Genomic DNA, 26464 nt, shown 5'->3' with positions numbered 1-26464 from the left:
TCCTACTTCAACCCTCACCTATCCTATTCTCCCTCCCCTTTGCCCTCTTCCTCACTCTCTATATTCCTTCTAAATCTCGTCGTTCATCTCTCTCCGTTTCACACCGTTTTCATTTTTTTCTTCTCCCAAGCCAATTACCCTGATTTCGTATCCGAGACGCGGCAATTAATTGATTATTTCATACGGGACAAGACAACGATGAAAGCGCGCCGATGGCTCGCGAAATTGCTCGTTTCCATTTACAAAGAGTGGAGTTACGATCGAACGAGTATCGCTAGTACCGGTATATACCTTTAGACCTATATATATATACACCTACGTGCTTTTTGTTCGATCAGGGTCGCGATTATGTGGACGGGGCTACAATCTTCGCATTCGTCGGACTTCTTCCGAACGAGAGATAACGTCGTCGAAAAGTCAATGTAAACAGAGCGTTGCATAAGCGGAGAATAACTTACTGCTTGTTGTACTAGCTTCTCTATTACTAGCTACTGTTACTAGCGTAAATACGAAATTTCGTAGTGCCGAGGTTTCTTCGCCTGGACATGGCGGAAGGTTCAATTTTTTGAAAACGTAACTCTCGGAGGGGAATAGAAGATACGACTTATCGAACGAAGAAGCATTAGCCACGAAACGAAAAGAACGTAACTGGAATGTACGGTTCCCACGGTGACTGTAAAAAGCTAACTGGGTAGAAAGTAAAGTTAAATTCAGATTGAAACTTTAATTTTTCGAGAAGCTAGCAAGTACTCGGGTACCTGGAAGGCAAGGGAAAATGTAACGTCGTAAAACAAATAAATAGCTCTTGTACTAGATCGAATAGAAAGCAATTTTTTTCGCATCTCGTCCGCGAAGCGAACTAAGTAAAAAGTAATTACATCGAGGTTGAAATTCAATTTTTTAACGACGTAACAAGTCGTAAAGAAAATGGGAAACCTAATCCGTCAAATAGAGAAGCAACTCGTAAATCGAAAAGAGCCTAACTTTGACGTACGGTTTCCGTCGTAATTCTAAAGTTAACTGGGTAGCGGATAATTGGATCGAGATTGAAATTTGAGAAACGAGACAATTCCTTCCTTCCTTCCTTCCTTCCTTCTGTAGTTGATAGAAATCACTGTGTCTTCGCTCAGTCTTCGTCGCTACGACAATTTCGTATACCGATGCAATGTCAAACGTAAACAATTCGTTCATAATTCAAACACCACTCTTTGTGATGACGAGAAATACCGATACGATGATCGGAAGCGTTTAGAATCCGTTCGTGATTCAAGAATCGCTTTTTTATCGCGTCGCAAATTCTTAAATATAGATCGATGCGATGTTAAGAATTCCGTGAAAAATTTAGCTTCGATGTCGATGTAATATCGGAAAGAACGAGAATTCGCTTGTAATTCGAAATAAATTTCATCGCGAGAACCTGTAACGACGATCTACGAACTCGGAATGATCACGTTTACGTTCATACTCTACATTTCGCGCAAAATTAGCTTCGAACGATCGTATCCTATCGCAAAAATGCGTGTGTAATCGTGTGAATGAAAGGGAGAAAGGTGAAAGCGAGCGTGAAGAACGACAGCGTGAGCGAGATAGGGGTGTGAAAGAGAAAAATGGTGAATTCGAATTGATAGAGAAATATAGCGATCGGGATAGATCAGAAAAGGAGAAGAAATGGCAGATAGGAGCAATACGTCGAGCACGAGTAGTTTAACGTTACTGGCGATGCCGGGCGCCAGTCCCGACGGGGGGGCCAGTCCTCGAAGGGCCGTCAGTCCCTTGCTCGAAGTCCGTAGGCCTCACTGCACCCTCAACTGCGAAACTTGCAACGCCTTCTTGGAGGATTTGTACAGACACAGTAGGTTCAATATTTACCATTCGCCTTTCGCCTCTCGTCTTTCGCTGAAGTTTTTTAAATGTTTTCATCTCCCTTGATGATTCCATCCGACGTGGTTCGCTTCTCGAACCTTTCCCACTGTATCACGCGTTACTTGCACCTGTTCTTTTGCCTCTTTGGCAAGATAAATATTTATATATACACACGAAGTCATTCGGTTGTAACAACGCGAGCTGTGGCGAGAGTCGTTCGACCAAGAAAGACTCGTTTCACTGAAACGGACAGCTAAGTAGTAAGAGGAGCGATCGAACCGGCACGACGGTATACTACGCTGCGTGTCATAACTACAACCATCCAAAAGTTTCGACTTTTGTGTGGTGTGTATATATAATGGTTGACGAAGAAATATTTGAACACTCGTTGTAGAGAAAATTTTCGTGTACGTATTACGTGAGTTATGTGAAACATTTGAAGATCGTGTAAGAAAGGATACGATTTTTTCTTTCTCGTATGCGAACAATTTTAAAGTCCAATATCTTATCGACCGATTATACATCATCGAGGCGGACCTTTTATCAAACTTCACTATGGGGTGACAAGTGTTTACGTGAAAGATGTGATTTCTCTGCTCTTTTAAAAGATATACTTTTCTAAAGTATCGACTGTTGCGTTTATTTTATTCATAAGAGATCTGACTAACCGGGTTCTGTCGCATCGTATCCATGCACTTTATATGGGAATAGGAATTGAACATTTCAGCATGGTTTTATGGTTACAGCTTTGTACGTGTTGTTCCATCCTAAAAACCATCCTAAAATTTTCTATTCTTACAAAGTACGAAGTACAAGACACAACGCGACGAGATCTGACTAGAAATATATTCGATCGACGTTTTCAATAAAAACAACGATTCTTCGTTGGTTTCGTAGTTATGAGACGCGGTGTATATAAAATCGCGATCGCAAATGAATGATAACAAATTGTAACATGAATAATTAACGTGGACGAATCGATGCTTGCGTAGATAAATAAACCGAGTGAAATTGGAATTTGTGATCGTGCTGATGATCAAGTTGTTGTCGCAAGCTTGTCCCTTGCTCTGTTTCAGAAATCGTGGAAGGAGTGAAGAGAGCCGGAGGTTCTCCTTTGAGGCCTGCGATCGACGAGTCTGCCGTCGAGGAAGAAGTAAGCGAGTCCTTCTCGACTCTTAAACTTTCCAAAAATTCCAGCAATAACGCTCAAACGATTCCGTCGTATAGGTGACTACTCTGATGAGGCGATGTTGGGCGCAAGATGCCGCGGATAGACCAGATTTTCCCGCGCTCAAACAAACTATACGGAAAATTAACAAGTGAGTAAGGACGATAAGAGAATGTTCCCTTGATAATTCTTTGTTGAAGAAAGCTCGATCCGAACGCAATTGAAAATAGAAGATCGCTAGACGAAGGAAGCGAAAGGAAACGAGAGAGAAAAATAAAAAAACTGTGCAGAGGAAATTTAATACGGATATAATTGAGAACTTAATGAGACATGGAAAAGCGTAAAGTTTTTACTTGACACTAATACAGGAATAAAATATTAACGTAATGGTAATATGAAAATCGACTAAAATAGAGATCAAGAGATAGAGTAGATATAGACGAAGAAAACATTTAACTTTATTAAGCAGAGTATGTATGAGAAAGTGAGCGCTGCTTACGAGATTTATTCAAAGCACGAAGACTAGGAGACGTTAAGACAAGTAGTATAAAGCTCTCAGTTGAGGATTATTTTTAAACGTACAATCAGATAAGTAAAATTCTACCGTGTAAGTAATTTAATCTTTGCAAGCTGTGAACGATAAATTTTTAACGTGACATTTTTATCACTATGTTGAACCCGTAAATTCTTTACTAAGAATGCGATTATAAATGTAAAGAATCCGAACGACGCGATTAATAATTCTTGAGAATTTTAATGTTTGTCTAATAATTGGTCAGCTTTATCTCGTCCCCCCTGTGTCTTAATGCTTATGGACGAGGTGTACGTTCTCTGGTTTTTCTCGCCCTCGTCAGCTACTCTTCCAATATTGACATAATTGTCAGCTCTCGTGTCGAATCACGCTACAGTCGCTAGCAATATTCTTTTCCTAAAAGTGTTTGCGAATTCACATAGCGGAGATTCTTCGATACAAACCTTTCTCTCTTTGGTAGGAAAAAAGTAAACGAGGGTGGACAAACGATCAGCATTTGTCGCGGCAACGCGTTAAAATAAGATAGGGATTATTTGGGTCAGCTAAGATCCAACGGCTTAAGATTCAACTTTGAACTTTGCACAGAATAATAAAATCCGTTGTATATCACCAGACACTACTAGTCTGTAATAACGAAAGAATGAGAGATATATCGTCTATTTTAGCTTTAGCAAGAAAAGATATCAGAAGCGAGACGATAATTCAGATAATTCTATGATAGAATTCTGTAATCAAAAAGGTATTATACAAGGATTAATAGAATAAGCGAAATAACTTTTAAAAATACACTCTAGAAGCAATACACATGTGTTCCTGAATATTATGATAGTTGCAATTAAGACTACCAACATTGATTCAACGAACGTTTTACCTTCTAACAAATATTTTTTATTGAAATAAAATTCTCGTAGAAAATGCAATATATTTAGTCGTTTATCACGTCACGAACAACTAATTAAACAGACTATCTTCAAGTATACATCGCTCGAAACTTGTTCGCGATCGAATGTAGCGAACTCAAAACAAATTCCAACCCAGCGTTTAAACTTCTCCAATACTAACGATCCTACAAAGTCTATTTTGCAAAATACACTGTTTTTTTGTCACTGCCTTATCGCTTGTTCAGACAACGAGATAACAATTAGGAGCTTGTTCGAACAACGAGCAGAGAAAGAATTTTATCTCGTTGCAGAGACTACGAGAGCAGCAACATCCTCGACAACTTGCTCTCTCGTATGGAACAATACGCAACTAATTTGGAGACTTTGGTAGAGGAACGTACCGCGGACTACTTCGAGGAAAAACGTAAATGCGAGGAACTCCTGTATCAGTTGTTACCAAAGTAAGTAGAATTGTTGATATTATTCGCAGCTCATAGATTGCGTGCACGTGGCATGCGTACAGACAGAAGGTTGCGCTTAGATCAATCGGTAGCCTTTCATAGCGCTCCACTTTACGATCTCGCTTCCATCGATCGCTTCTATCTGCAGTACTCGTAGATTCTTTAAACGAAATTTCCAGATCTGTCGCGTCCCAGTTGATACTCGGCCAAAGCGTAATAGCCGAAACATACGACCAAGTGACTATCTACTTTAGCGATATCGTAGGATTTACGAAGCTCTCCGCGGAGAGTACGCCTCTTCAAGTGGTGGATTTACTCAACGATCTATATACGTGTTTCGACTCCATCATCGAGAACTTTGACGTTTACAAGGTGAACTTACAATTTTCTAGTACATTCTGCAGCGTAGAATCTCGATTAGCAAAATATCTAAACGGTTCTATGTGGAAGACGATTCCTTGCAAGAAAGATCGAGTAACGAGAACAGAAACTATGAAAACTTGTTATACTTTTAGCTCTTTCTGTTGTTTGAGATAAATGACTTTTTCGCACGTGGAAACAAAGTTACTCGATTAGTTCAGATGTTTACCATTCTGTACATGAAGATATCGTCATCGATCGTCCTTTCAATGTCGTGTAGATTTGTACGATGATTACTATCGAATTGAATCATATAGTGAGACACGACTCGATATATTTTCTAGGTGGAGACAATTGGCGACGCTTATATGGTAGTGTCAGGATTACCGGTGAGGAATGGAACGAATCATGCCAGAGAAATTGCGAGGATGAGTTTAGCCTTAAGAGATACCGTAATGACGTTTAGTATACGTCACAGACCGAACGAGCAATTGAAACTTCGAATTGGAATGCATACTGGTAAGATCGAATATCTCCTTTGCTGTTCTCTGCGCAACATGAAATTTAGAAATTTATTTAACAATACCGGAAAATATAATATCGGCCATGCATTACTTCATTCGAAATCATTTTCAAATGTGTTACTCCATCGATAAAAAATTTCTCCAAACTTCTTATTTTCTTTCTTATTTCTTATTTTAAGTATAGACATGCTAAAATTTCTCTTAAAGTCTTTTTGCTCGTTTAAATAAGAGTAACATTGAAACATACATACTCTAGAACCGCAATATGGTTAATCAGTATTCATAAATTGATATGCTGCAAGTTGAATACTATGCACGTGATTGCATGTTGTCGCAACTCGCATATTAAACATTCGTAGACGCGTGTATGAAAGACTGGTCGCAATTTCAGGACCTTGCGTGGCTGGTGTAGTTGGCTTGAAGATGCCTAGGTATTGCCTATTCGGCGACACTGTCAATACTGCATCTAGGATGGAAAGTAATGGGGAAGGTAATTCACTAGTTGTACCTTTTTCAAGATATCGATCAACCCTTTCGAGACGGATTTCCTTTTTTATCTAGAGTTTTTTTAACAAATACATTAATTAAAATTTTAACTCTCGTACAGTTAAACAATTACAAAAAGATTCATCTCAATATTAATACATTCTCTTTACTCGTAGCTCTAATGATCCACGTTAGTCCAAAAACGAAGGAAATCCTGGATACTTTTGAGACTTTCGAGCTCGTTTGTAGAGGCGAGGTTACTCTGAAGGTAAGACCTTCAACTAATCTAAGAAAGTGAGAAATACGCGTCGAAAAACATCAAGAGGTCACGATTCGTCTTTCAATTTTCAGGGTAAAGGCACGATGACCACGTACTGGTTGATCGGCGAAAAACCAGTGAACAATATTCAACAGCCAAGCGTTTCCTTATCTTCGTCGGCAACAACAATGACAGCCATGACAACGATCGCGACGTCAAGTACTCCGATCTCAACAACGATCGACCCTCCGCACGAAGATATTACAAGCTTGTCGTCGCGTCGACCTGATCCAGTAGTACAACCAAAGATACAAGACATTCGATCCTTGCAATCCTCGCAACAGAATTGCCAGGATCAAAATCGTCGTACAGTTCAGAAAGGTCTCCAAGAGCAACAACGATCGCAATCGAACCAGCAGAAAAGTCAACAACAAATTCCTCATCGACAGCAAATTCCAAATCAACGCGAGGCTTCGACGCAAAATCGTAAGGGAGGCAGCAACGAGGGAAATGGTGGCGACAGTGGTCGCAGTGGTAGCGACGAAGGTGGTGGTGGTGGTGCCAGTGGAGAGTGGAACAACAATAATAGTGGTGGAAACAACAGTGGAGGCGCGTTTGCGACGGGAAACGGCGTGGCGAGCCGCGGCCGTACGATAGGTAGCGGTTCGTTCGTGGATGGTTCGCCGTCTCGGAATCGTTCATCCGTGAGTTCGACATCGAGCAACGTCGTGTCTCAAGGGCGACGTTCTTATCAAGCCGGCGAGAGCGTGCCAAATCACACGGAAAGCGGCCCAAACGCACCGCTCCTCGTACCCACGACACCCCCCTCGCGAGTTTAGTTCCGTTCCCCTCGATTCTTGTACCACACTTTGCGATCTCTTGTCGAGAAGTCGACTTCATCGTAATACGTGTATCATCGTTTCGTGTAGACTAGCAGCTAAGCATCCTCCGACGATCGGCGATTCCGATCGAAATTTGGGTCCATACGTTCGAAAGAATATCTTTCGAAGTAAAAATGAACATTACGGGAACACGATCGTTATTTATTATATGGAGGGACGGAGAGAGTTGCGCGGAGGGATGTAACGTAGGTGGAAGCGATATAGTAGTAGTAGTGAGGTCGTAAAGCGAAACGTTAAGTAGGGGGTCACTAATTGATCTAGCCGCAGCCGAGGTCGTATAACTTGATTGTACAATTGAAATCAATTTCTATTATCGTTAGCAGTTCACTTAGAGCTTTTAGAATAGAAGTTAGGAACGAGTTACAGTAGAACCTCGTTTATCCGTATTTCGTTTATAGCTGCGAGTTAATGTTCTACTAGAGATATACGAAGTTATAACTGAACTATTATTCGAACTATGGCAGAGTGTAAGTTTAGTTATATATGCGTGTATTCCTACAGTGAACACAATTATGCAATCATTTGTTTGTATTCGCAATAAATTTTACGTGTCAGAGAAAGAACGCGATTCGGAAACAACTCAATTCTGAACATTAGGGTCGTTTAAAAGGAAATTATAAGTCATGCGATCAGGTTATTTATAACATTAACAAATTCTACGAGAGAGGTCCCTAAGCTATAACATGTAACTTGTCAATTTACAAATATTATTAGTTGTTAAACTATCGTCGAATAGTTTCTATTATAATTATCCAACTAATAGCAAGGACTGAAGGGAACGACCAGTAAACTTCTATTACCGGATCTATTCGATTATTTAAACTATTTCAGCTTCAGATCCATTTCAATAAATTGGGTTCTACTGTATAAGCATTCTCCTTTTCAAGGAGACAAATTATTATTGAAATATACTACGAAGGAAGAACTGATTTTGAGTGGACATTCTACGGCCTAAATAAGGCACTAATAAGTACATGCTTATGTCAACGAAACTTGAAAATTGTATCTACTGACCGACTTTGCTATATCGCTTCCTTTTACTATACATATATACACAACATACTATGTATACTCTGTCCTCCCGATGGAAAAGCGAGAACCATCCAGTTCCTCGCGTGTGAAAGTTCCTCTCCCTCCCTCTTTTCCTGCCATCACTTTCCCCTTCTTTCCACCCTTCTCCTCCTTTCAATCCTACTCTTTCACCCTCTTCCCATTCTCTTTCTCTCTCTCTCTCTCTCTCTCCCTCCCTTCCTCCCTCCCTATCACTCTTTCTCTTTTCCAGATATCCGTTTCGTATTTCGACGGATAACGTCAACACATTTCAAGGACCAGCGCTTTCAATAGAGAAACCATTAAAGTCTAAAACGCGAGACACGTCGTAAAACGGATTATTTTTGCGCGTGCGCGGAAATCGATCGAAAAGCCAAAAGAGGACAGCAACGACAGAGGGGAGTGGTCGTGAATTTTGAATTGTAAAGAAATTACGAAAAGAGTACATACGAATATAACTTTGAATATTAGAAAAATCGATCGAATACTTTGTCTTCCGCGTTCCCTTCAGCGTAGCATGTATCCTATCGCTATTGATTTTTGTCGATTCGATCGAAACACGTCCCGTTAGAATGTAGTAGGCACCCTCGGATCGAACATTTCGGAGAAGACGAGCGATCAGAGTGGAAAATAATGGAGGAAGAATGTTAAAGTATAGACATAATGTTATACGTTTGCAAAAATGGAAATTTTACGCGCACATGTTTCTATGTTTGATGAAAACAAGCGTATATTTAATATACGTATACGGTATGCCCGATTTGAAAGAGGTCACCTATTTGTCTTCTGGTTTCTTAAAAAACTCCGTGCGCGTCTACGGAGTTTGACAAACTCCGCGAAAATAAATTCGCAATACCATATAGAGAGCATTCGTCCTTTGATACCAACTTAAATTATATTCGTGTACACTACTGGCCATAAGTATCAAAGTACATATTCGTTACGTTTCTTGGAAAATTCCAACGAATAGATTGCGGATTTTTATATATCTATGGGGATTTAAAGGCGTATAATATGCACAGAGTGCAAAGATATATAACATATACGTGGTATGTACTCATTATAGCATTTAGTGATTGAAGTAAATCTCTGCTTAGATTCCATTTAATTGGCTTCATAGAAATGCGAATGTGCATACAAAATTACCAATAAATTTTAATCCATGTACTATTTTATATTATAATGCACGTATAACACGAATGAATGACTAAACACAGTTTGTACTAAATATCAATGGAATGTTTTAATATTTATGACTGGTAGCGTAATATACTCTTTGTATGCTCTAAGATGCCAAAGATAATTAGGTGACCTGTTTTAGGCGTGACACTCTATGTATAATGATTCTCACACATAAATCTACATATATAGGGTATCTCAACGCTTCATAGCTAAGCTTTGTGTAACATTTTCTATTGGATTGTATCCATAGAATACACCGACAAAGTTTGGTTGTTAAACTCTGGGACACACTGTATACGTACACATGAGCGCGCATTCACGCATACACATATATAAATTTATGAAGAGTTGAAGTTATAAGTATATCGGTGTATATAAAGGAAAAGAGAGGCTGGACCTCATCGGAAAGTCAGTTATCAAATAATGGAGATTCAATCGTGGAATCTTCCAACGCTTACTCGTCATGCGAAAATCGGTCGCATAGCGTCGTACACGCGCGTGGCTGCTTATATGCGCGTCCACGCCATAAAAGAAAGTACATACATATAAAACTTGCGGTCTTGGCGCGACAAGCGCCACACACGTCCTAAGAATCGAATTTCTCTCTATTCGTGTCAATCTCTTTTTGAACGATGTAACAATCGATATTCGGAAAATAAAATTTCTTCGTTTCCACGCACGATACCCGACTCCTCTTCGATTCGTGTTCCTGTACGATCGACGTAAGGAATAAAGAAACCAAACAAGGAAACACGAAATCTGTCCTGACAGCAGCAACATATTTCATCATTTTAAAACATCCAAGGTAACTAAAGTTTTATATTTTCCTTCGTGTGGTCTTGATAATTAATTTGTTATCCTTCCGTAGATTTTCAACGTTTCAAAGTTTATTGATACAAAAACTCTTAATTATTTCAGCTATTTAGAAACCTGGGCCGCTTAAATTGCGATTTTGACGCAGTATGCAGCGACAATTCGCACCGTTATTCGTATCAACATCCGAAATTTTATAACCTGTCGTTAATCTTTTTGAATTAAAATTTTTGTGACATGATATCCTTATCTTAGAATCTCCTATTTTTTTTTTTTTTTTTTTACATATCACTTAGTTCTTAGATTCTAGATTCCAGATTCCACATTCTTAGATCTTAGATTAGATTAGACCTCTATCGAAAACGAGCCATTTTTACATTAGCAAAAATTAAAACCGACCAGACTGAAGTTGCTTTGTTTTTCGTCTGGGCTTGTCTTAACTTTTAATAATTTTAGTAATTTCGTAATTATAAGGGGACACTCGCTTAACAAATTAAATGCGATCCTAAGCTTAGAATACAGCATTCTCGAATATCCAATCAAGATAAGAATTGACGCGTGTGTATATTCCAGGACGTCCAGGTTCTCCGCATCGAATACCCCAAGATACTATTCCGATATTTACCCATCTGCCATTTGCAAGCTGATGAAGGAGTGGTCCACCGGAGTCACCCTGTACACAAATGTAGTCATTGGCCGGAATATAAGCCTTGTTTCTGATCGTATCAAAGCCTCTTATATACCTGACAAGCGTCGCCTCCACCGTTGTAAGCGCCGGCGCAAATCGTCGTATTAGTAATTCGTTGAGCGAAACTGCTCGTACATTTACTCTGCGGCCATACTGGAACCTCGACTTCCATCAAAACCGTACTACGGGAGCCTCCGTAGTAGCGTGCGCCCCAACCTAAATTTTTAACCATCAATTGTAACCCTGATGCGTCTCTTGTATCAGCTTCGACAATAATCGTATTTTTTTATATTCTTTATACTTCCTATATTTTTGTTAATCTGTCGAGATAATACGGTTTATTACGAATTATTTCGAAGCTTACCCTCGACATGAATTTCTATGATTTTTTAATACGTTGTAAAATTCAACATTTGGAACAACTTTTTACTCTCACGAAAATGTCCAACTCTCTTGCAACAGTTCCTAAGATATTCGCGAAAAATTATCGGTACGACTATAGTGAATTCAGCATATAAATGCGCGTCCGCAACAGCGTAGGCGTCAGTATTGGTGACATAAAATGACACTTAACCCAAGCCTATATAAACTATAAAAAAAGGAGATAAGAATTAAGTAACCAAAATCGAAACAATGCAAGCCAAAATCCTTAGAACAATAGTAAACGTCCCGTGGTACGTTAGAAACGAGGACATACGGAAAGACCTGGGAATACCAACGGTCAAGGAGGAGATTACCAAACTCGCAAAAAGATACAGAGAAAGATTAGAAACACACCCGAACCAGCTGGCAGCGGAAACGAGCAACACAACAAACATCGCAAGAAGACTAAAAAGGAAACACCCAATAGACCTCATAAAAGATATAACTTAGAAAACACGAAATTGGCACCTCGCTGGGGGTAGCCACTCACATGCTATATTTATCTTATTTTATTACCAATGAGATATAACACTTTACCAAATGTCCTTCAGGACAAATTGTAAAAACCAAAAATAAACTATAAAAAAAAAAAGAATTAGTTTGAGTTCACTAAGATAAGAATTCACTGTAGTGATACCGGTAGTTCTTCGCGAATATCTCGGAAATTAAGAGTCCGACGTTTTCGTGAGAAGAGAGAGTTGTTCCAAATTGGACTTTACATGTTCAAGAATCATCGAAACTGGTGTTTCGAGAATAATGTAAAATAGTGTCGAGAACAGCTAACGGACACAGCGAAAATGGAAAGGATACCTATTATAACTGCGTCCTTGTACTCGAACGTTTCACCAATTGGTGGCAGACACACGGGCCAAATGTAACTGTCGAAGAGGGTCGGTAGATACAGTTTGACTATTGCTATGTCATTTGTGAACGTGGCAGGAACAAAGTCTCGATGTATACGTATTTCGGAAATCGTGAAATCCACGGCTCTCGTTTCTTCACTCGTCGCGAAATCGTATTCACCGAGCCTGACTTTGATGTCCTGCGGTCTGAAGCTGACCAACAAAAGGGAAACTTCAATTAACATTATGACTCTGTACTAAAAACAAGGAAGATGAAACGCGGGGAAGAGGTAAAGGAAAAAACGTTCCGTTTAGAACCTGCATATGGAGAACTGGTCAGGTCCTTGACGATCTTTAGGTTTAAGAAAATATGAAATCTTGTACGAAACCAACTAGTTGCCGAAGATCACCAAAAAACACGAGTAAAATTAGCTAGTTTCCTATGATAAACGAAGTACGCTAAATCGATATATACGTTCACGCTACGAGCAACTGTGATGCAGATCTGCCGTGTAAAGGAGTAAAAATAAGTTATTGATGATATCTCAATGCATTCATAAAGTCGTCAAATAACGTGGCCGACATTCTTCTAACATCGAAGAAGTTATGTTTGTATTTTCTTACTTCTTTAAAGAATATACGGAACGTTCCTTTTTTATGGCTATTTTGTAAAATATATTGATGGTCTTCACAATACCATATTGATAGTAAAATTCCTAATCTACGGGACGAAAATTTACTTGTAAATGCAGTGGGCAGCAGTTAAAACGTGTCTGTCGGTGATGAGCACACCACCACAATAGTAATCGTTATCTGTTGTAAGAAGAGCCACCATCCAGGGCCATTTCGTGGGATCGGCCGGTCTACCGCCCACCAACTTGCTTTGACTTTTCAATGTAGTTCCGCATCCTCTCAATGCCGGATTTTTAGGCCGAGACGTTGTCGTTCTATGCTCGCCCGACCAAACGATTCTCACCTCATTTTGTTTCTTATCGTCACTCGCTGAAACGAATAACGAGCTATACCACTCCGTCCATAAGTTATATTCCAGTGGAAACGAATTTGCTTATCGTTTTCTTAATAATTTAAATTACTAATTTGCACATTTCATATGAAATCAACAAATGCCTTAATACTTACGATACGACCAATTGGTAGCCTTTGTGCTTGGCTAATCGTTACATACGTACCAGCAATCTGCGGAAGAGTGTCGGCAAAATCCTTGTCTACCATAGAATTTGTATGCATTTCGTTCCCATGTCTCGAGCAACAAATGCCTGTGTATCTGTTTCAATTCCATTCGATTCAATCCGATTCAAACTTTCACGCAGGGAAATGAATTAAACACTTACGTTTGGTCGATTACGCACGAGTGATTTATAGCCAGCGTAAAGTTTGAACCATACTCATGAGATAAGCACCGTTTTAAGTGCTCGCAGTGACCCGATTCGTTGTTCAATCCGACACACTTCGAAGACGTCGGTACCTATGTAAATGCAAATTCTCTTCTACTTAAACTATCACGTTTTACATTTATCTTATGACTATACTGCGGATATTTATGTATTTGTAAGAAATATAAATAGTAAAAGTGTACAAACTACACATAATATGCAAAATATTAAAGATTTACAAAGTATTCATTATAATATTTAGAGGATGTATAAAATCTTTCTTTAGAATTCATTTCTTTACTTATGTTTGTGAAAACGTATGAAAAAATGCACAAACGTCCGCAGTCTAGTTATAGTTAGGTTTTACGTACCATTCCAGTTGAAGAGGCTCTTTGGTAATGGATAAGCCCTGCAAAATCTATCAATGACAGAACAAACGATCAACGATAGCAATCGGAGGATGTCCAAAACAGATAAAACTATTTGCAACTTGTGCCTTCGTTTATGAACAAAACAAAAAATTTTCTCTCTAGCACCCGAATCTATGTTAAGCATTTATGCTATGAGCTTTCTCGTTTGCCAATTAGCATAAGCTGGGACATACACACGGTTCTTTCGTAGAAACCCGTCTGTATCGGTATCAATTTTTTAATCGGATCACCGTTTAACTAGAAAATGTTACAATCTCGAAATTTGAAACTGATGAAGTCACATTAACTTTAATTTGGTCGAATATAGTTCTCGCAAATATAATATAAATAAATATAATATAATTTATTATCGTGAGATGAAACCTGAAACGATGCGAGACAGAAAAATTTAGAGCATTGCTAATTGAAGAAATTATTATGAGAATAACAGGTTAAAGAAAACAATGTCTTTACGCGAAAAAAGTACAAAGTAACTTACCTGTCGTGTTTTTGCCATAGCTGGAAGATCGAGCAAGTAACAATGCGCAGGAAACGCAAAAAAGAAACGTTGATTGCATTATCTTCTTCCGAATTTCCATCTCTTAGCTTCTTCTTAATTACTAACTATATTGACGAAAATGAATTGTTTGCTAGAACGTCAGAGAGTACCGTGGTAAAGATCGAATGAAACAGCCAAAACGAATAGCAAACGCTCTCTTATATACATGTGCATATTGCCTAGGCATGCAACCCGCTATACACTTGAGTGTCTCGTTTGTAGAAACCGAGGCGCTACGCTGTCCTGATGTGATTTCTATCAATCAACTTCGATCATAGATATTAGATCGTATACATTTTGTGTTACTATTGTAGATAAGGTGCGTAGAACTTACTTTTCTTTTCTCATCTTGCCTTCCTTTTCTCTTTTTTTTTATACCGACTATTGTTGTTATAAAGTTAAAAGCAAAACATTCAAAATTCCTTATACCTATCTGGATTAATAATATTTTAATTTAATTACGTTGATGATTATGAACATGGTGTAAATCTAAAACTTTAAGTAGTTCAATTTTTAATTCATTTTACGTTATATCAACCTACCTTACAATAATATGCAAGAACTTTTGCACAAAAGATATTTGACTCCAATCATATTTATAGTCACTGTTACAATTAGGGAAATGTTCACAGTGTGCGATATTTTAATTTCTCGCGCCGATTTTAATTGAGAAGAAATCGTGCCAATCAGGAGTCAGCTAGGCGAGGTTTTGGCAGGACGAAACATTAGTTCAGTACCGGCAAACATGGCGTTCGTACGTGTTATTCTGTTCGAAATGCGTGATTTCAACTTCGTAATAATTCTTTGTTTTTTGTAGACTATTATCAGGTATGTTTAACGAATACACGTTTATTTAATAGTTTGTTGGACAGTATTATATTGAAATTAAACAATTTCTCAAACTCGTTTCGTTCGTGTTACGTTGATTTCTTATTTGACTGTCAAAATTGCATTGGAACCTTAACAAAACAATTTGAGTTTAGATATTGTCTTATTTTAATATAATTTGTGGTTTCCTGCGTACGTATCGTTGATTAATTTTGAAGATTATACAGGGTGCGCCGTTAGAATTCGGACAGAATTCAATTTGTAGTTCCCACCATATTAGAATTCAGATGTTTGTGCTGATTGACTCTGAAGTTAGTTAAATATGTCAATAAGTCTTCTATAACCTCAAAATGACAGAACTCGTTAAGCAAAACCCGGAATACGATAGAAGAGCGGCGATTATAGAAAGTCTTCGCGCCGGGAGAACGCCGGTCGAAATTATAAAATTCTTTAGCTACCCAAGATCGACGGTATACGACATTGCTAAGAGATACGCAGCCTCAGAGTGGTTCGAGAAGGGTTCTCCTTCTCCGGCGAGAAAAGTTCAGGTTAGGGAAAAATCAACAAGGACGCCAGAAATTATTCAAAGGGCCCAAGACATGATTTTGGAAGATCCGGGAACTTCTGACAGGTCCTGAAGACAGTAATAAAGCCGTGGATGGAAATTACGGCTTCTGGAAGGCCGTATTTATTTCAACAAGATGGCGCACCTGCTCACACAAGTCATCTTGTTCAAAATTGGCTCTCTGACAATGTGGACATGTTTTGGTCGAAAGATTTCTGGCCTCCTAACAGTCCCGACCTAAACCCATTGGACTATTACGTGTGGGGCGTTATCGAGAGACAAACTAATAAATGCAGGCACCCCAACGTCAACTCCCTACGAGCTGCTATCGAGTCAGAATTCGCGACAATTAAACGCGACCAGTTGAAGTCAGCGTGCTCGCGCTTTAGAGCAAGAATAGAGCAGGTCATAGAGGCAGAGGGTGGTTACATAGAATAAAAGTTCTCAGCAAGGACCCTTTAAATGAGATATAACAACATTTTCATGTGTTTTTGTGTATTGACTTAAATAAACAACTTTCTGCACAAAACTTCTTTTGTCCGGATTCTAACGGCGCACCCTGTATATGCTGAGATCGTTTTCCATCTATAGCAATAATTACAATTTTCCGGCCAAAAATATTATTTTACATCGAATTAAAAATTATCATCCATATGCTTTCTATCCGTGTATTAATTTTATTTATTCATATTAATTTATCAGCCGTATTTCGTTCAAAATTTTATGTAATCAAATAAGATTATATATTATATATATTATTATATATTACATATACGTACATATATTAAATTTCTAAGCGTAGGTATTTATGCAGATTATAAAATTAATAAATCTACGTCAAAATTATATTAGTTCACACGTATTTACATCCTACGTGTCTTTCTTACCATCCACTCTAACGTAGTGCGTTTTTGTTTCGAACATAAACGTATTCTTGAGGTCAATCGGACAAACGTCATCCTATACGTGCACGCTTGACTTAACAGCGTGTCTGCTGTTCCCCCATTTTATGTCATCCCAAATTCGCTAGGTAAACCGGAGTGTGGGGTCGTTCTCGTATCGCCGATCAGAGAAATCAGACGTGTTTAGTGTCACTTCGCGACAGATATCGATTTCTCTGTAATATATTGCTTCTTTAATCATTCTTTCACTGTTTGTGCCGTAACGCGACCCACTTATCACACACTCGTTCATTTTTTCATCCGCAATAACTTTTCGACAATAACAGTTTCTGATATTCTAAAGCTGCCATACACATTTTTTTATTTTAATTTCGCTGCCTATGCTTTCATATTTCTAACATATTCACTCAGACTAGCAATAATCTCCAAGTAGTCGTTACTGCCGTATCGAAAATTAATCTTTATTTTCACTGATTCCATCTGCCAGCCATTAGTTTTTGCTGTCGAGTCTCTTAGTTTCACGATGCATTTTTTAAGTTGGAACGCTCCTTGGGAATATTAACGGTAACGGTTAAACAAGGGTGTGTTCCGTACCTGCGAGTAACTGTTAGTTTGGGGGCGATCAGTTCCTATCTTGTCTATCAGTTTTTTTTTTTTTTTTTTTTTTATCAATTAACAGGGATGACCGCTGCCCTTACTTCTTTATCAAAAATTGCAACTGTCGACTCCGCTTGTCCCACGTTCTAAGTACGCCTATCTCAAGTTTTCATCTTTTCCACATGTATCACCGATACTTACTTGCACTCAGTCCTCTACTTAAGAAATACAGAAAAACAACATCGTTCCGTGTACACTTAACATTCATTCGTATACTCAGTCTTCGAACACGTTCTTTATGAAATATATAGTTATATTTAAACTTTAGAACCTTGTGTCAGATTCCATCTAAATATCCCTATTATCTTAGATAAGATAAGGAATTCGGCTAATTCGTGTCATCGATACTAATCGAGACGAGAATTTACGACCCTCGTTGACGAGTTACACCGCAGACGCGTCTCCCTGCGAACACAGTCGAACATTGCTCACACTCATTTTACTGCTAACTTCCTTCAATTAATGTACGTTTTTACTCAACAATTTATTATAAATTATTATTTAATAATCTTTTTTCTTTCCATCGTTTTTTGGGTCGTCACATTTGCCGGTAGCTTGTATAATGAGCTTTCAAGATGCATTTTAACATTGATCATTGTTCCATTTTTGTACAATTTGTTCTTTTCATACTCTCATTTTAACATTTTGTCCTTTTTTTGTGCAGATTATTGCTTGATTATGAGAAAAACTTCGAAGTATTAGAGGGATGTCACGAAAATCGAAAAGACAAGATGACATTCAAAAGGACGCCACGGTGATTAGTAATAAATCAGATAACTTTTCATGGAAATATGATAAAATTTGATTTATTCCATTGAAAGCAAGCTTATTTATACGTTTGTGTATTCAGTTGTATTCATTTTTTGTTGTACAATTAATAATATTTATTAAGTATTCAATTGATTTCGTCTTCTACAAAAATTTCGTGATTTAACATAATTAGTACGTAACATAACACAATCTTAAATGAGTTCACGGTTTATTAAGAAAACTAAGATGAAAATAAGCCAGATTTAAAAAGCTGATTTTATTTCGAATGCGTGAAATTATTTTTTAATTTCAAAAAAATTGAGCATATTATTTAACATTTATTCGACGTAGAGTTCGTAGATTTTGTTTCATTTGAATAAGAAATTGAAATAATATTTACGTTTTGATAAATTTTCGTGGATTCTCAGTGATAAGATCGCCATTTTGTTTTTTTAAACAATTTTTATACATTCTAGAAAGAACGTTAGCATAGACAGATTTGAACGCGTTCTGCGCATCGAATATTTTTCATATTGCGCAGCTTTGTTTGTGCACCATATTTTGTTATTACGAAGTCACGTACGAAGCATGTCAAATAAGTGCGTATATGTATTTCAAACAGTAATGGCGGACATTCAGTTTGACGGGCAATTTTTATAAATCAGTCGTGAAATATTTATAAATATTTAACAGTGTAGTAGAAAATACTTTATAATGCTCAAAAATATTTTAAATATATTAAATATATATTTTTTGTTATATTCTTAATATGATATGCTTAATATGATATGATATCGCTTTTGGTGTTAAGAGTAACAGGTCTCGCAAGAGGATAAAGCCTCTGCTGGAGCTCAAGAATGTAAGTATTTTTTTTATATTTAAATATTTATTTTAATCTAATTCATAAATATCTATTTTAATATTCGTATTTTATTTGAACTGTTATAAATTTCTACTGAAATAAAATATCAAAGTTTTAATATTGAAATATACAATAAAGATATTTAACATCGTTCAGAAATCATTAGATTCTCAATTATTGAATTTTAAATTTTTATTTTAGGGTTCCAATTTTTATAGTAATTACACTTTATTATAGAATTTAAATTCTTGTTACTATTAAAATTTCAACTTTAAATAGATTCTTATTTTTCACTATTCCAAACTTTGTTAGCAAAAAATATCTTATTTTCAAGAACAAATCATAATATTTCACATGCTATATTTTAGGCTTTTCAACTTCCACTTTCTCCAGTTCTTTGGGAAGGATGTAGTGGTGCTTCAAAACTAAGCATGTAAGGATTTTTACATATTTTATTATTAAATAATTATTATTTCATTGTAATATTACATTAACTAATATTAATTAAAAAATAAGATCTCATTTTAAATCTTATATTAGAATTCCTAGCTTTCATCGAGTTTTATATTTTATTATTTTAAATGTTTTGGACAATAAGCATTCTTTTTTTTTTCAAAACAAATTATAATAATCCATATCTTGTTAAAGGTTTTTCACTCTTTCCTCTTCTTCCTGTTGACTGGAAAGAATGTGTGGTGCTTCAAAAGCCAAGAATGTAAGTAACCTTGAATTGTATTTAATTTTATTCCTCTATTATGAATTAAAAAATATGATTTGAAAATTTGACAAGTCTAAACTTTTCATTCTTGAATTGAATATTGTCATTAAAATTTTATTTAATAGAAATCAATCTTTTATTATTTAAAACTTTTCAAGTATGAAACACTGTCTTCGAAAATTAATTGTAATATTCCCTGCTTTGTTACAGGTTTCGTTCAGCCTTCGTTTCTTCCATAGGATTCCACAATTCGATCTGATGACGGTTTCATGGTGACGTCTCAATTAAGGTTAGGGTTACAACAATATCGACGACAAGGTTCTTCGCATCTAATCGTGAGTTGCATGCATTTTTTTCCTCTGGTCATTCAATCATGTCGTATGATGAAAGGTCCGAATCGACACGGGTGACTAGTTGCATTACGTAGATTTTTTAACGAGCACAGTGACCGCGGGTATTTATTATACTCGCGAGTAGTAACATTTTCTTTTCTGTGTTTTATTTATTAGCTCAGGATAGGTCTTCTTGCATATCGCGTTTTTGAATATTAGTAATGATGCATTAATCATTGACACGAGTGTAGTATTAATTTTGATAACTCGATCATATATATATATGGGTGAAAATGATAACTTACATTTATTATACATATTTGCTTGTAAAATTAGAGTATACATATACAATGTAAGTATCAAATATGCATACGAGTGTACGTATGTAATGGATAAATAATGTATGAATATTGAAATAAATAACGAATATCAGAATGACTTAAGTATTTTGTAGTGAAGAAGTCTGACACCATCAGACTTTTTATTATGAGAAATTGCAATTATGATTGAAATTATTATTATTATCAATGACGATACTTACTATACATTTAATTTAATTTTATCTCTGTTTTATGATAGTATGGAACTACTTTATTGTTTGAGTTCCATATACAGTATGATTTTAGTAAAATTAGAAATGTGCAATATAAAGATATTAAAGAGTAACTTTATTCGTCCAAGGATGTATTAAATTTCACGTGCAAGAAGACACTTCGCGACAGGTAGATTTCAGAATCAAAGCAAGTTTTGAACGCTTCTTTGTTTCCAAATATATGTTTTGATGAAGGAATCGCCTGAGGTTATTTCCATTAATATTCCATTGAGACCATGTTTATTATTATACATTGAATTTATTACTGTTTGTATTTATTGAATCTTAATCTGGTTTCTTTTTTATAAATATATTGTTTATTTTTTTTCTTCTCATTCAAGCGCAGCTTTTTAGTAATTTATTAAATTAGTAAATTAAGATATGCATAAATAGAGTCATTAAAATTTGAAATGAAATGAGATTACAAAATGAAAGTATATTAGCCCGCCAGATACAAAATTTAATAGATATGCTAATCATATTTTTAGCATAGGATTTTCAGATTTAACCCCTCCCATGTTCATTGCCAGAATCTCACTCACGTGCCCAGGTGCTATTTGGGTGGGACAAAGACAATGGGCATGATGACTAATTTATAAGTTTAATAATTTTTCAGCGACTGACGTTGAGTTAGTGTATCGTGCGCGACGTATTTTCCACATTGTGTGTGTATGGTTAGGCTGTGGAATTGCGTCGTTTTTGCTATTCATTATAACTTTAAAGTAGATACATACTTATAAATTTCAATTTACAATAATAATGTTATTAAATGTGTATAGGAGATTATAAATAGTATAATATTATTAATATTAACTATTATATTCTAATAATATTATTTATTTAGATGATATATTATGATTATACTTTATACAGCATGTTGATGAATTTTTAATTAAATCTAAAATTCTGATGTACTTAATTAAAATCAAAATATGGATATCTTTACCATACGTTACGCAATGGTCGCTAGCCATCGTCAGTCGATTTCAGGAAAATGGTACGTACTTCAGGGTGTGAAAGTTGTATGTCAAATTCGGGTGTCGGAGGCGTCCCGGGACGTCTCTCTAGTGTAGGCCTTTGCACCCGGGTTATGTGTGAGAACCGTGGAGTGAATGTGTTGGTGTGCTTGTTTTGCCATTTTTTAAATTTTAAATATAGGTTTCCGGGTAGGATAGGTAGCATATTTTCTGGTATGAGTGTTAACTATAAGTAGGTAGGGCCGGGCAGGTTGGCACAGTCTCTCGTCGGGTAGGCGCGTTTTCGCGTGTCCAACCTGTTTCAGGATATTTGATTCGAAAAATTGTCGGTTCAGCTGGCATCACGAATGGAGCATGCCATTTGTCACGAGCCTCGCCTATCGATTTTTCGAATATCGCGTTCGTGGTCGCGAGTACGGAATAGGTTCCGAAACGAACGTTTATTGCTCGAGCACGCACATGCGAATGGACAGCGGTCGCTATGATCGTTGGCCGTCCATGCGCACTGGCAATAACATCCGCGATTTATCTTTTTATTTTACCTTTGTAAGTTATATTTTTATTTTACGATTAGAAAAACTCGAGCCTAGATTTAAGTTCCAGCGGGCATTGCGCCTGAAGAAAGAACAGGCTATGAGCCGAAGAGGCCCGGCAAACTGCTGTTCAAGAGGGCAACTACCAATGGCTCTCCATCCTCTGAGTCATGCATAGCATGGAAAGTCATTCTCGTTACTACTTTGTCACTATGCTCGCTTTTAGTATTTGTAGTAGTAGTAGTAGTAGTAATAGTAGTTCATTTTTTGGCCGATGTACATGTAGAGGATGGTTGATCGAGTGGTTTAAATGACGAGATTACTCGATGTTGCAACCATCAAATATATTTTAAAAATAATTAATAAATACAGAGAATGTTCGCTAAGACCCTCGGTACTAGCTTATTCACTAAAGACTGTGTATTGATCGCTAATAAAATCGCTCGAGACTGAAACTGAAAAACTGGTCACCTTACGATCGCGTTTGTTTATTTATATTGGTCGGGGGAATACCGGAAAATTTAAATTCGACTTTACTTGATGGTTGCACGTAGCGGCGACATTGTTTTGCCCGGAGTTTATTTATTATTGCATCATGTACGTTCTAACGATGTTGATACTCCGAGGCAAAACAACAATATGATTCAGATTCTCCTCTAGCTCATGTGCCGCTACCTACATATCGGTCCATCATCACATTGGGCAAATCGCGGTTTTTCTTATTAGTGTCGCGATAGATTAATTACGGGTTGAATTAGAGTTACGAAATAATATCGCGGTTTTTTATTAGTGTCGCGAGAGAATGATTACGGTTTGAATTAGATTTGCGACAAAATGATAATTGTGTTTGCTTTACAGTTGCCAATTATGATATCGCGATTGTCTTGCAATTTTTATTATGAATTTTTAGAACTTCTCAGAAAATTGTACTTTCAGAATTTATCCTATCTTCTATTGTTAAAAATTCAATTATAAAGTTGTTAGTTTTTAATTAATTTTATAGTATTGCAAGTTGCAATGTCAGAATACTTGAAGTACTTTTTTCATATAGTAAATACAAATTTTCATTGAATTCACTTTAAGAGTTAGCGTTGCGATATCATCCCATCGTGATTTCTAATTAATTTTCTTTTTAGCGTTGCGATAATGAATGATCGCGTTTTGTCAAGTAGAATTACGTTTATAAAATGCCCAAAATCTGCATTTATCGAAGACAGTTACTGGATCACTCGATACAGTTACAAGAGCTGTACAAATGAGATCGTTCATCAGTGTTACGTTGTGTGACCCGACGTGAAACAAAGAATCCGTCCCTCGGTCAAGAAGGTTACTATGTGGGTAAACATAATCTTAAGGAACGATCATACACATAGCATTTTTACGATCATGACTTTTAAATTTCTTAGAATTATTATTTAGCCCTGTAAATTATTTAATGAACCGAGTATTTAATACCATATACAGTACTTGGGGGCCGTTTTTATCTGCTAGCGACCTTCAATATTCAGTTTTTATCCGATCAAAAGCGATGGCCGTGACCTTCATTTCCTTTACGAAAATCAAAATCAACGAATCCGCTTACTTTGTGCGCTGGACACACCCATCACTAGTTTTTCCTCCAAAACTTACTTGCTAGCGACAGTTCTCGCTGAACACATCTTAACTTGCGATCAAATCTTTGTATTTTCGCAACGATACACGCGATACATTCGCAGACTTACCATATTCGAAGTTGTTAGAAATAAAGTGTTATTTCAATTGTTAACCAAGTGTTAATATTAATCAACCGCTTCTATTCTCTTAATCGAAATAGGGGATCGACTGAATTCGTAGCGTCGATTGTCTAATCGTAACGGGAATTTACGCCTCTCGTTGACGCGTTATCTCGCGATCGCGTCTCTCCGTGAAACTGTCGAACAATCAGCAACTTCCTAAATGGTTGCACTGGGATATGTCGGCCTTCCATTGCATTGGACAAATTGCGATTTTTTTTATTAGTGTTGCGAGAATTTCATTACGGTTTGAATTAGAGTCGGAAAAAATGAAATTCGTGTTGATTTTAGTATTGCGAAATATGACAATCGCGATTGTCTTTAGCAATTTTAATTATAAATTGTCAGAATTTCTTTTTTAATACATATTTCAAGTTTCTTGTTCCCTTTAAAGTGGGGTATAGAATTTTATCATTGACTTACAGTATTGAAGTTTGTAGTAGTACGATACTTCAATCACCTTTTTCTTCATGTTATAGATATTAATTTTATTTTTGTTTTCGTCGCGTTCATTTTAATTAGTTGTCTAGTTAAAGTTGCGTTGATGAATGATCGCGTCTTTCAAAGTAGTGTTGCGCCTATATCATGCCCATCCTTCTCCCATTTGACTGTGGAAACACGTTGCTGCTCCTGGATCATCAGATGCAGTTTCACCAGTAGCCCCCTATATGGCTACACTGGACCGTTATTAGTGTTGCGAACATGTAATTATGAGTGCATAGATTAATAGTTACTAGTGCTGTGCAAATAATTCACACGGCAATTTATCTTTTTCTTCCCTTGTCTCATTTTTTAATCAATAGTAAGTTAATTAATATTGTAAAAATGATAAAGCACTCGTCGCGATTTGCTTTGAGAACTTTCTTTTATATTTTATAGTTCCATGTAATAAATTAAAGTTGCGAAATAGAATGGATATTCCACTCTCGGTTATTCGGTTACATTGAGGTGGATACTTTGATAGCTCTTCTGGCTATTTAGAATCATTTCTTTTTCCGCACTCTTTATTACCAAAGTGTTTGTGATTGAAAACATTGGTAAATATGCTGTTTGTTGATAATAAATATTTTTCAAATCGGATGGTACCGTTTTTAAATAATTTCATATTGTATTTAAAAGGAAGTAAAAAATATATCACAATGAAATACTTGGATAACGCAGTTTTGAGAATTTGTTTCACTTACTATTGACTTGATAATTGACTGACTAATTGAATTTGACTAATCTATTTGAAAGGTATACGTAAGAAAGAATGTCCAGTTCATCTTTTTAGGATTAATAATCTGAATGTTCATCATTATAGTCGTTATTTTAAATAGTAAATGTGAATTGGTTCTTGATTAGTATGATTAATGAAATCAAGACTCTCATCAAATAAAAAGTCATTTGACTGTTAAAAAATAAATCATGTGATAGTAATTCTCATCTTATTAGTTTAGTTCAATCTAAAATCGAACTAAAATTTCAATTCAAGCTTTAATATTTAGATTCTAGTCTTGATAACATTGTGCCTATAATGTCGTCTTACGCTCAACTATCTTTTTTTTTTTTTTAAGTACTAATCCAATAAATAAGTACGTCCCAGATTTATTAACTTGCAGGAAGTATAAATTATACACAAGAGATTCTAATAACATCTCCAATATATATGAACGAACGACTCAAAAGATATGGACTGAAGAAAATGATTAAAAAAAGATGAGCCAAATATGAAGGAATAATGTTTAAACCTCGTGTATTGGTAACTAATTACATATATCTCATAGAAATGTACCAATATTCTTAAAGTTTGAATTTATTTCAGGATGCATCGTGAATTCGGTTGATGAACTTACACACCAAAGAACGCCCTATTACAATTTCACATTCCCTCCCGTTACAATATTTAGATTTTTATATAGAATCCTCATAAATATGTCTTTAAATTTTTCTAGAGAGGACTTACAACTTTAAATCACAGTTTAATCATTTCATAAAATACCCCTGCCCTATATTGCATTTAGGTATTTGCATAAGTATACCTTATAAGTATCTAGGTACAGGTTTTTGAAATTAGTAGTAATTTATTGCATACATGCATGATTAACGGTGACATGTAAGTAGATAGATGTAATGTGTGTTGTAGATAAATAGTATAATTCTTTATAAGGCGTATTTTTCTTTTTCCTAATACTTTTGT

At 36.3% G+C, this 26464-nt stretch overlaps 2 protein-coding genes across 8 annotated transcripts in view; one reads left to right on the top strand and one right to left on the bottom strand.

The window, feature by feature from the left end:
• Window positions 1-10350, top strand: part of LOC132912020 (atrial natriuretic peptide receptor 1-like) — a 38473-nt gene extending 28123 nt beyond the window's left edge. For all 7 annotated transcript variants that reach the window (XM_060969107.1, XM_060969108.1, XM_060969106.1 and 4 more), the window contains 8 exons: window positions 2940-3016; window positions 3091-3182; window positions 4756-4905; window positions 5085-5277; window positions 5610-5784; window positions 6181-6279; window positions 6452-6543; window positions 6627-10350. In XM_060969107.1, coding sequence (XP_060825090.1) covers window positions 2940-3016; window positions 3091-3182; window positions 4756-4905; window positions 5085-5277; window positions 5610-5784; window positions 6181-6279; window positions 6452-6543; window positions 6627-7373 — 1625 coding nt within the window. In that variant the 3' untranslated portion in view covers window positions 7374-10350. The remainder of the gene's footprint in view (window positions 1-2939; window positions 3017-3090; window positions 3183-4755; window positions 4906-5084; window positions 5278-5609; window positions 5785-6180; window positions 6280-6451; window positions 6544-6626) is intronic.
• Window positions 10351-10864: 514 nt separating this feature from the next.
• Window positions 10865-14267, bottom strand: LOC132912025 (proclotting enzyme-like). Its single transcript, XM_060969117.1, has 7 exons — window positions 14200-14267; window positions 13787-13920; window positions 13625-13719; window positions 13175-13436; window positions 12403-12647; window positions 11225-11385; window positions 10865-11154 (listed from the first exon to the last, which is right to left on the bottom strand). The coding sequence occupies exons 1-7, from the start codon at window positions 14200-14202 to the stop codon at window positions 10993-10995; spliced, it is 1062 nt and encodes a 353-aa protein (XP_060825100.1). The 5' UTR covers window positions 14203-14267; the 3' UTR covers window positions 10865-10992.
• Window positions 14268-26464: the final 12197 nt, after the last annotated feature.

The sequence above is a fragment of the Bombus pascuorum genome, chromosome 11 (assembly GCF_905332965.1).
Source record: "Bombus pascuorum chromosome 11, iyBomPasc1.1, whole genome shotgun sequence".
Taxonomy (NCBI): domain Eukaryota; kingdom Metazoa; phylum Arthropoda; class Insecta; order Hymenoptera; family Apidae; genus Bombus; species Bombus pascuorum.
The sequence above is the reverse complement of the archived record's forward strand: the minus strand, read 5'-3'. Positions and strand labels throughout refer to the sequence as shown.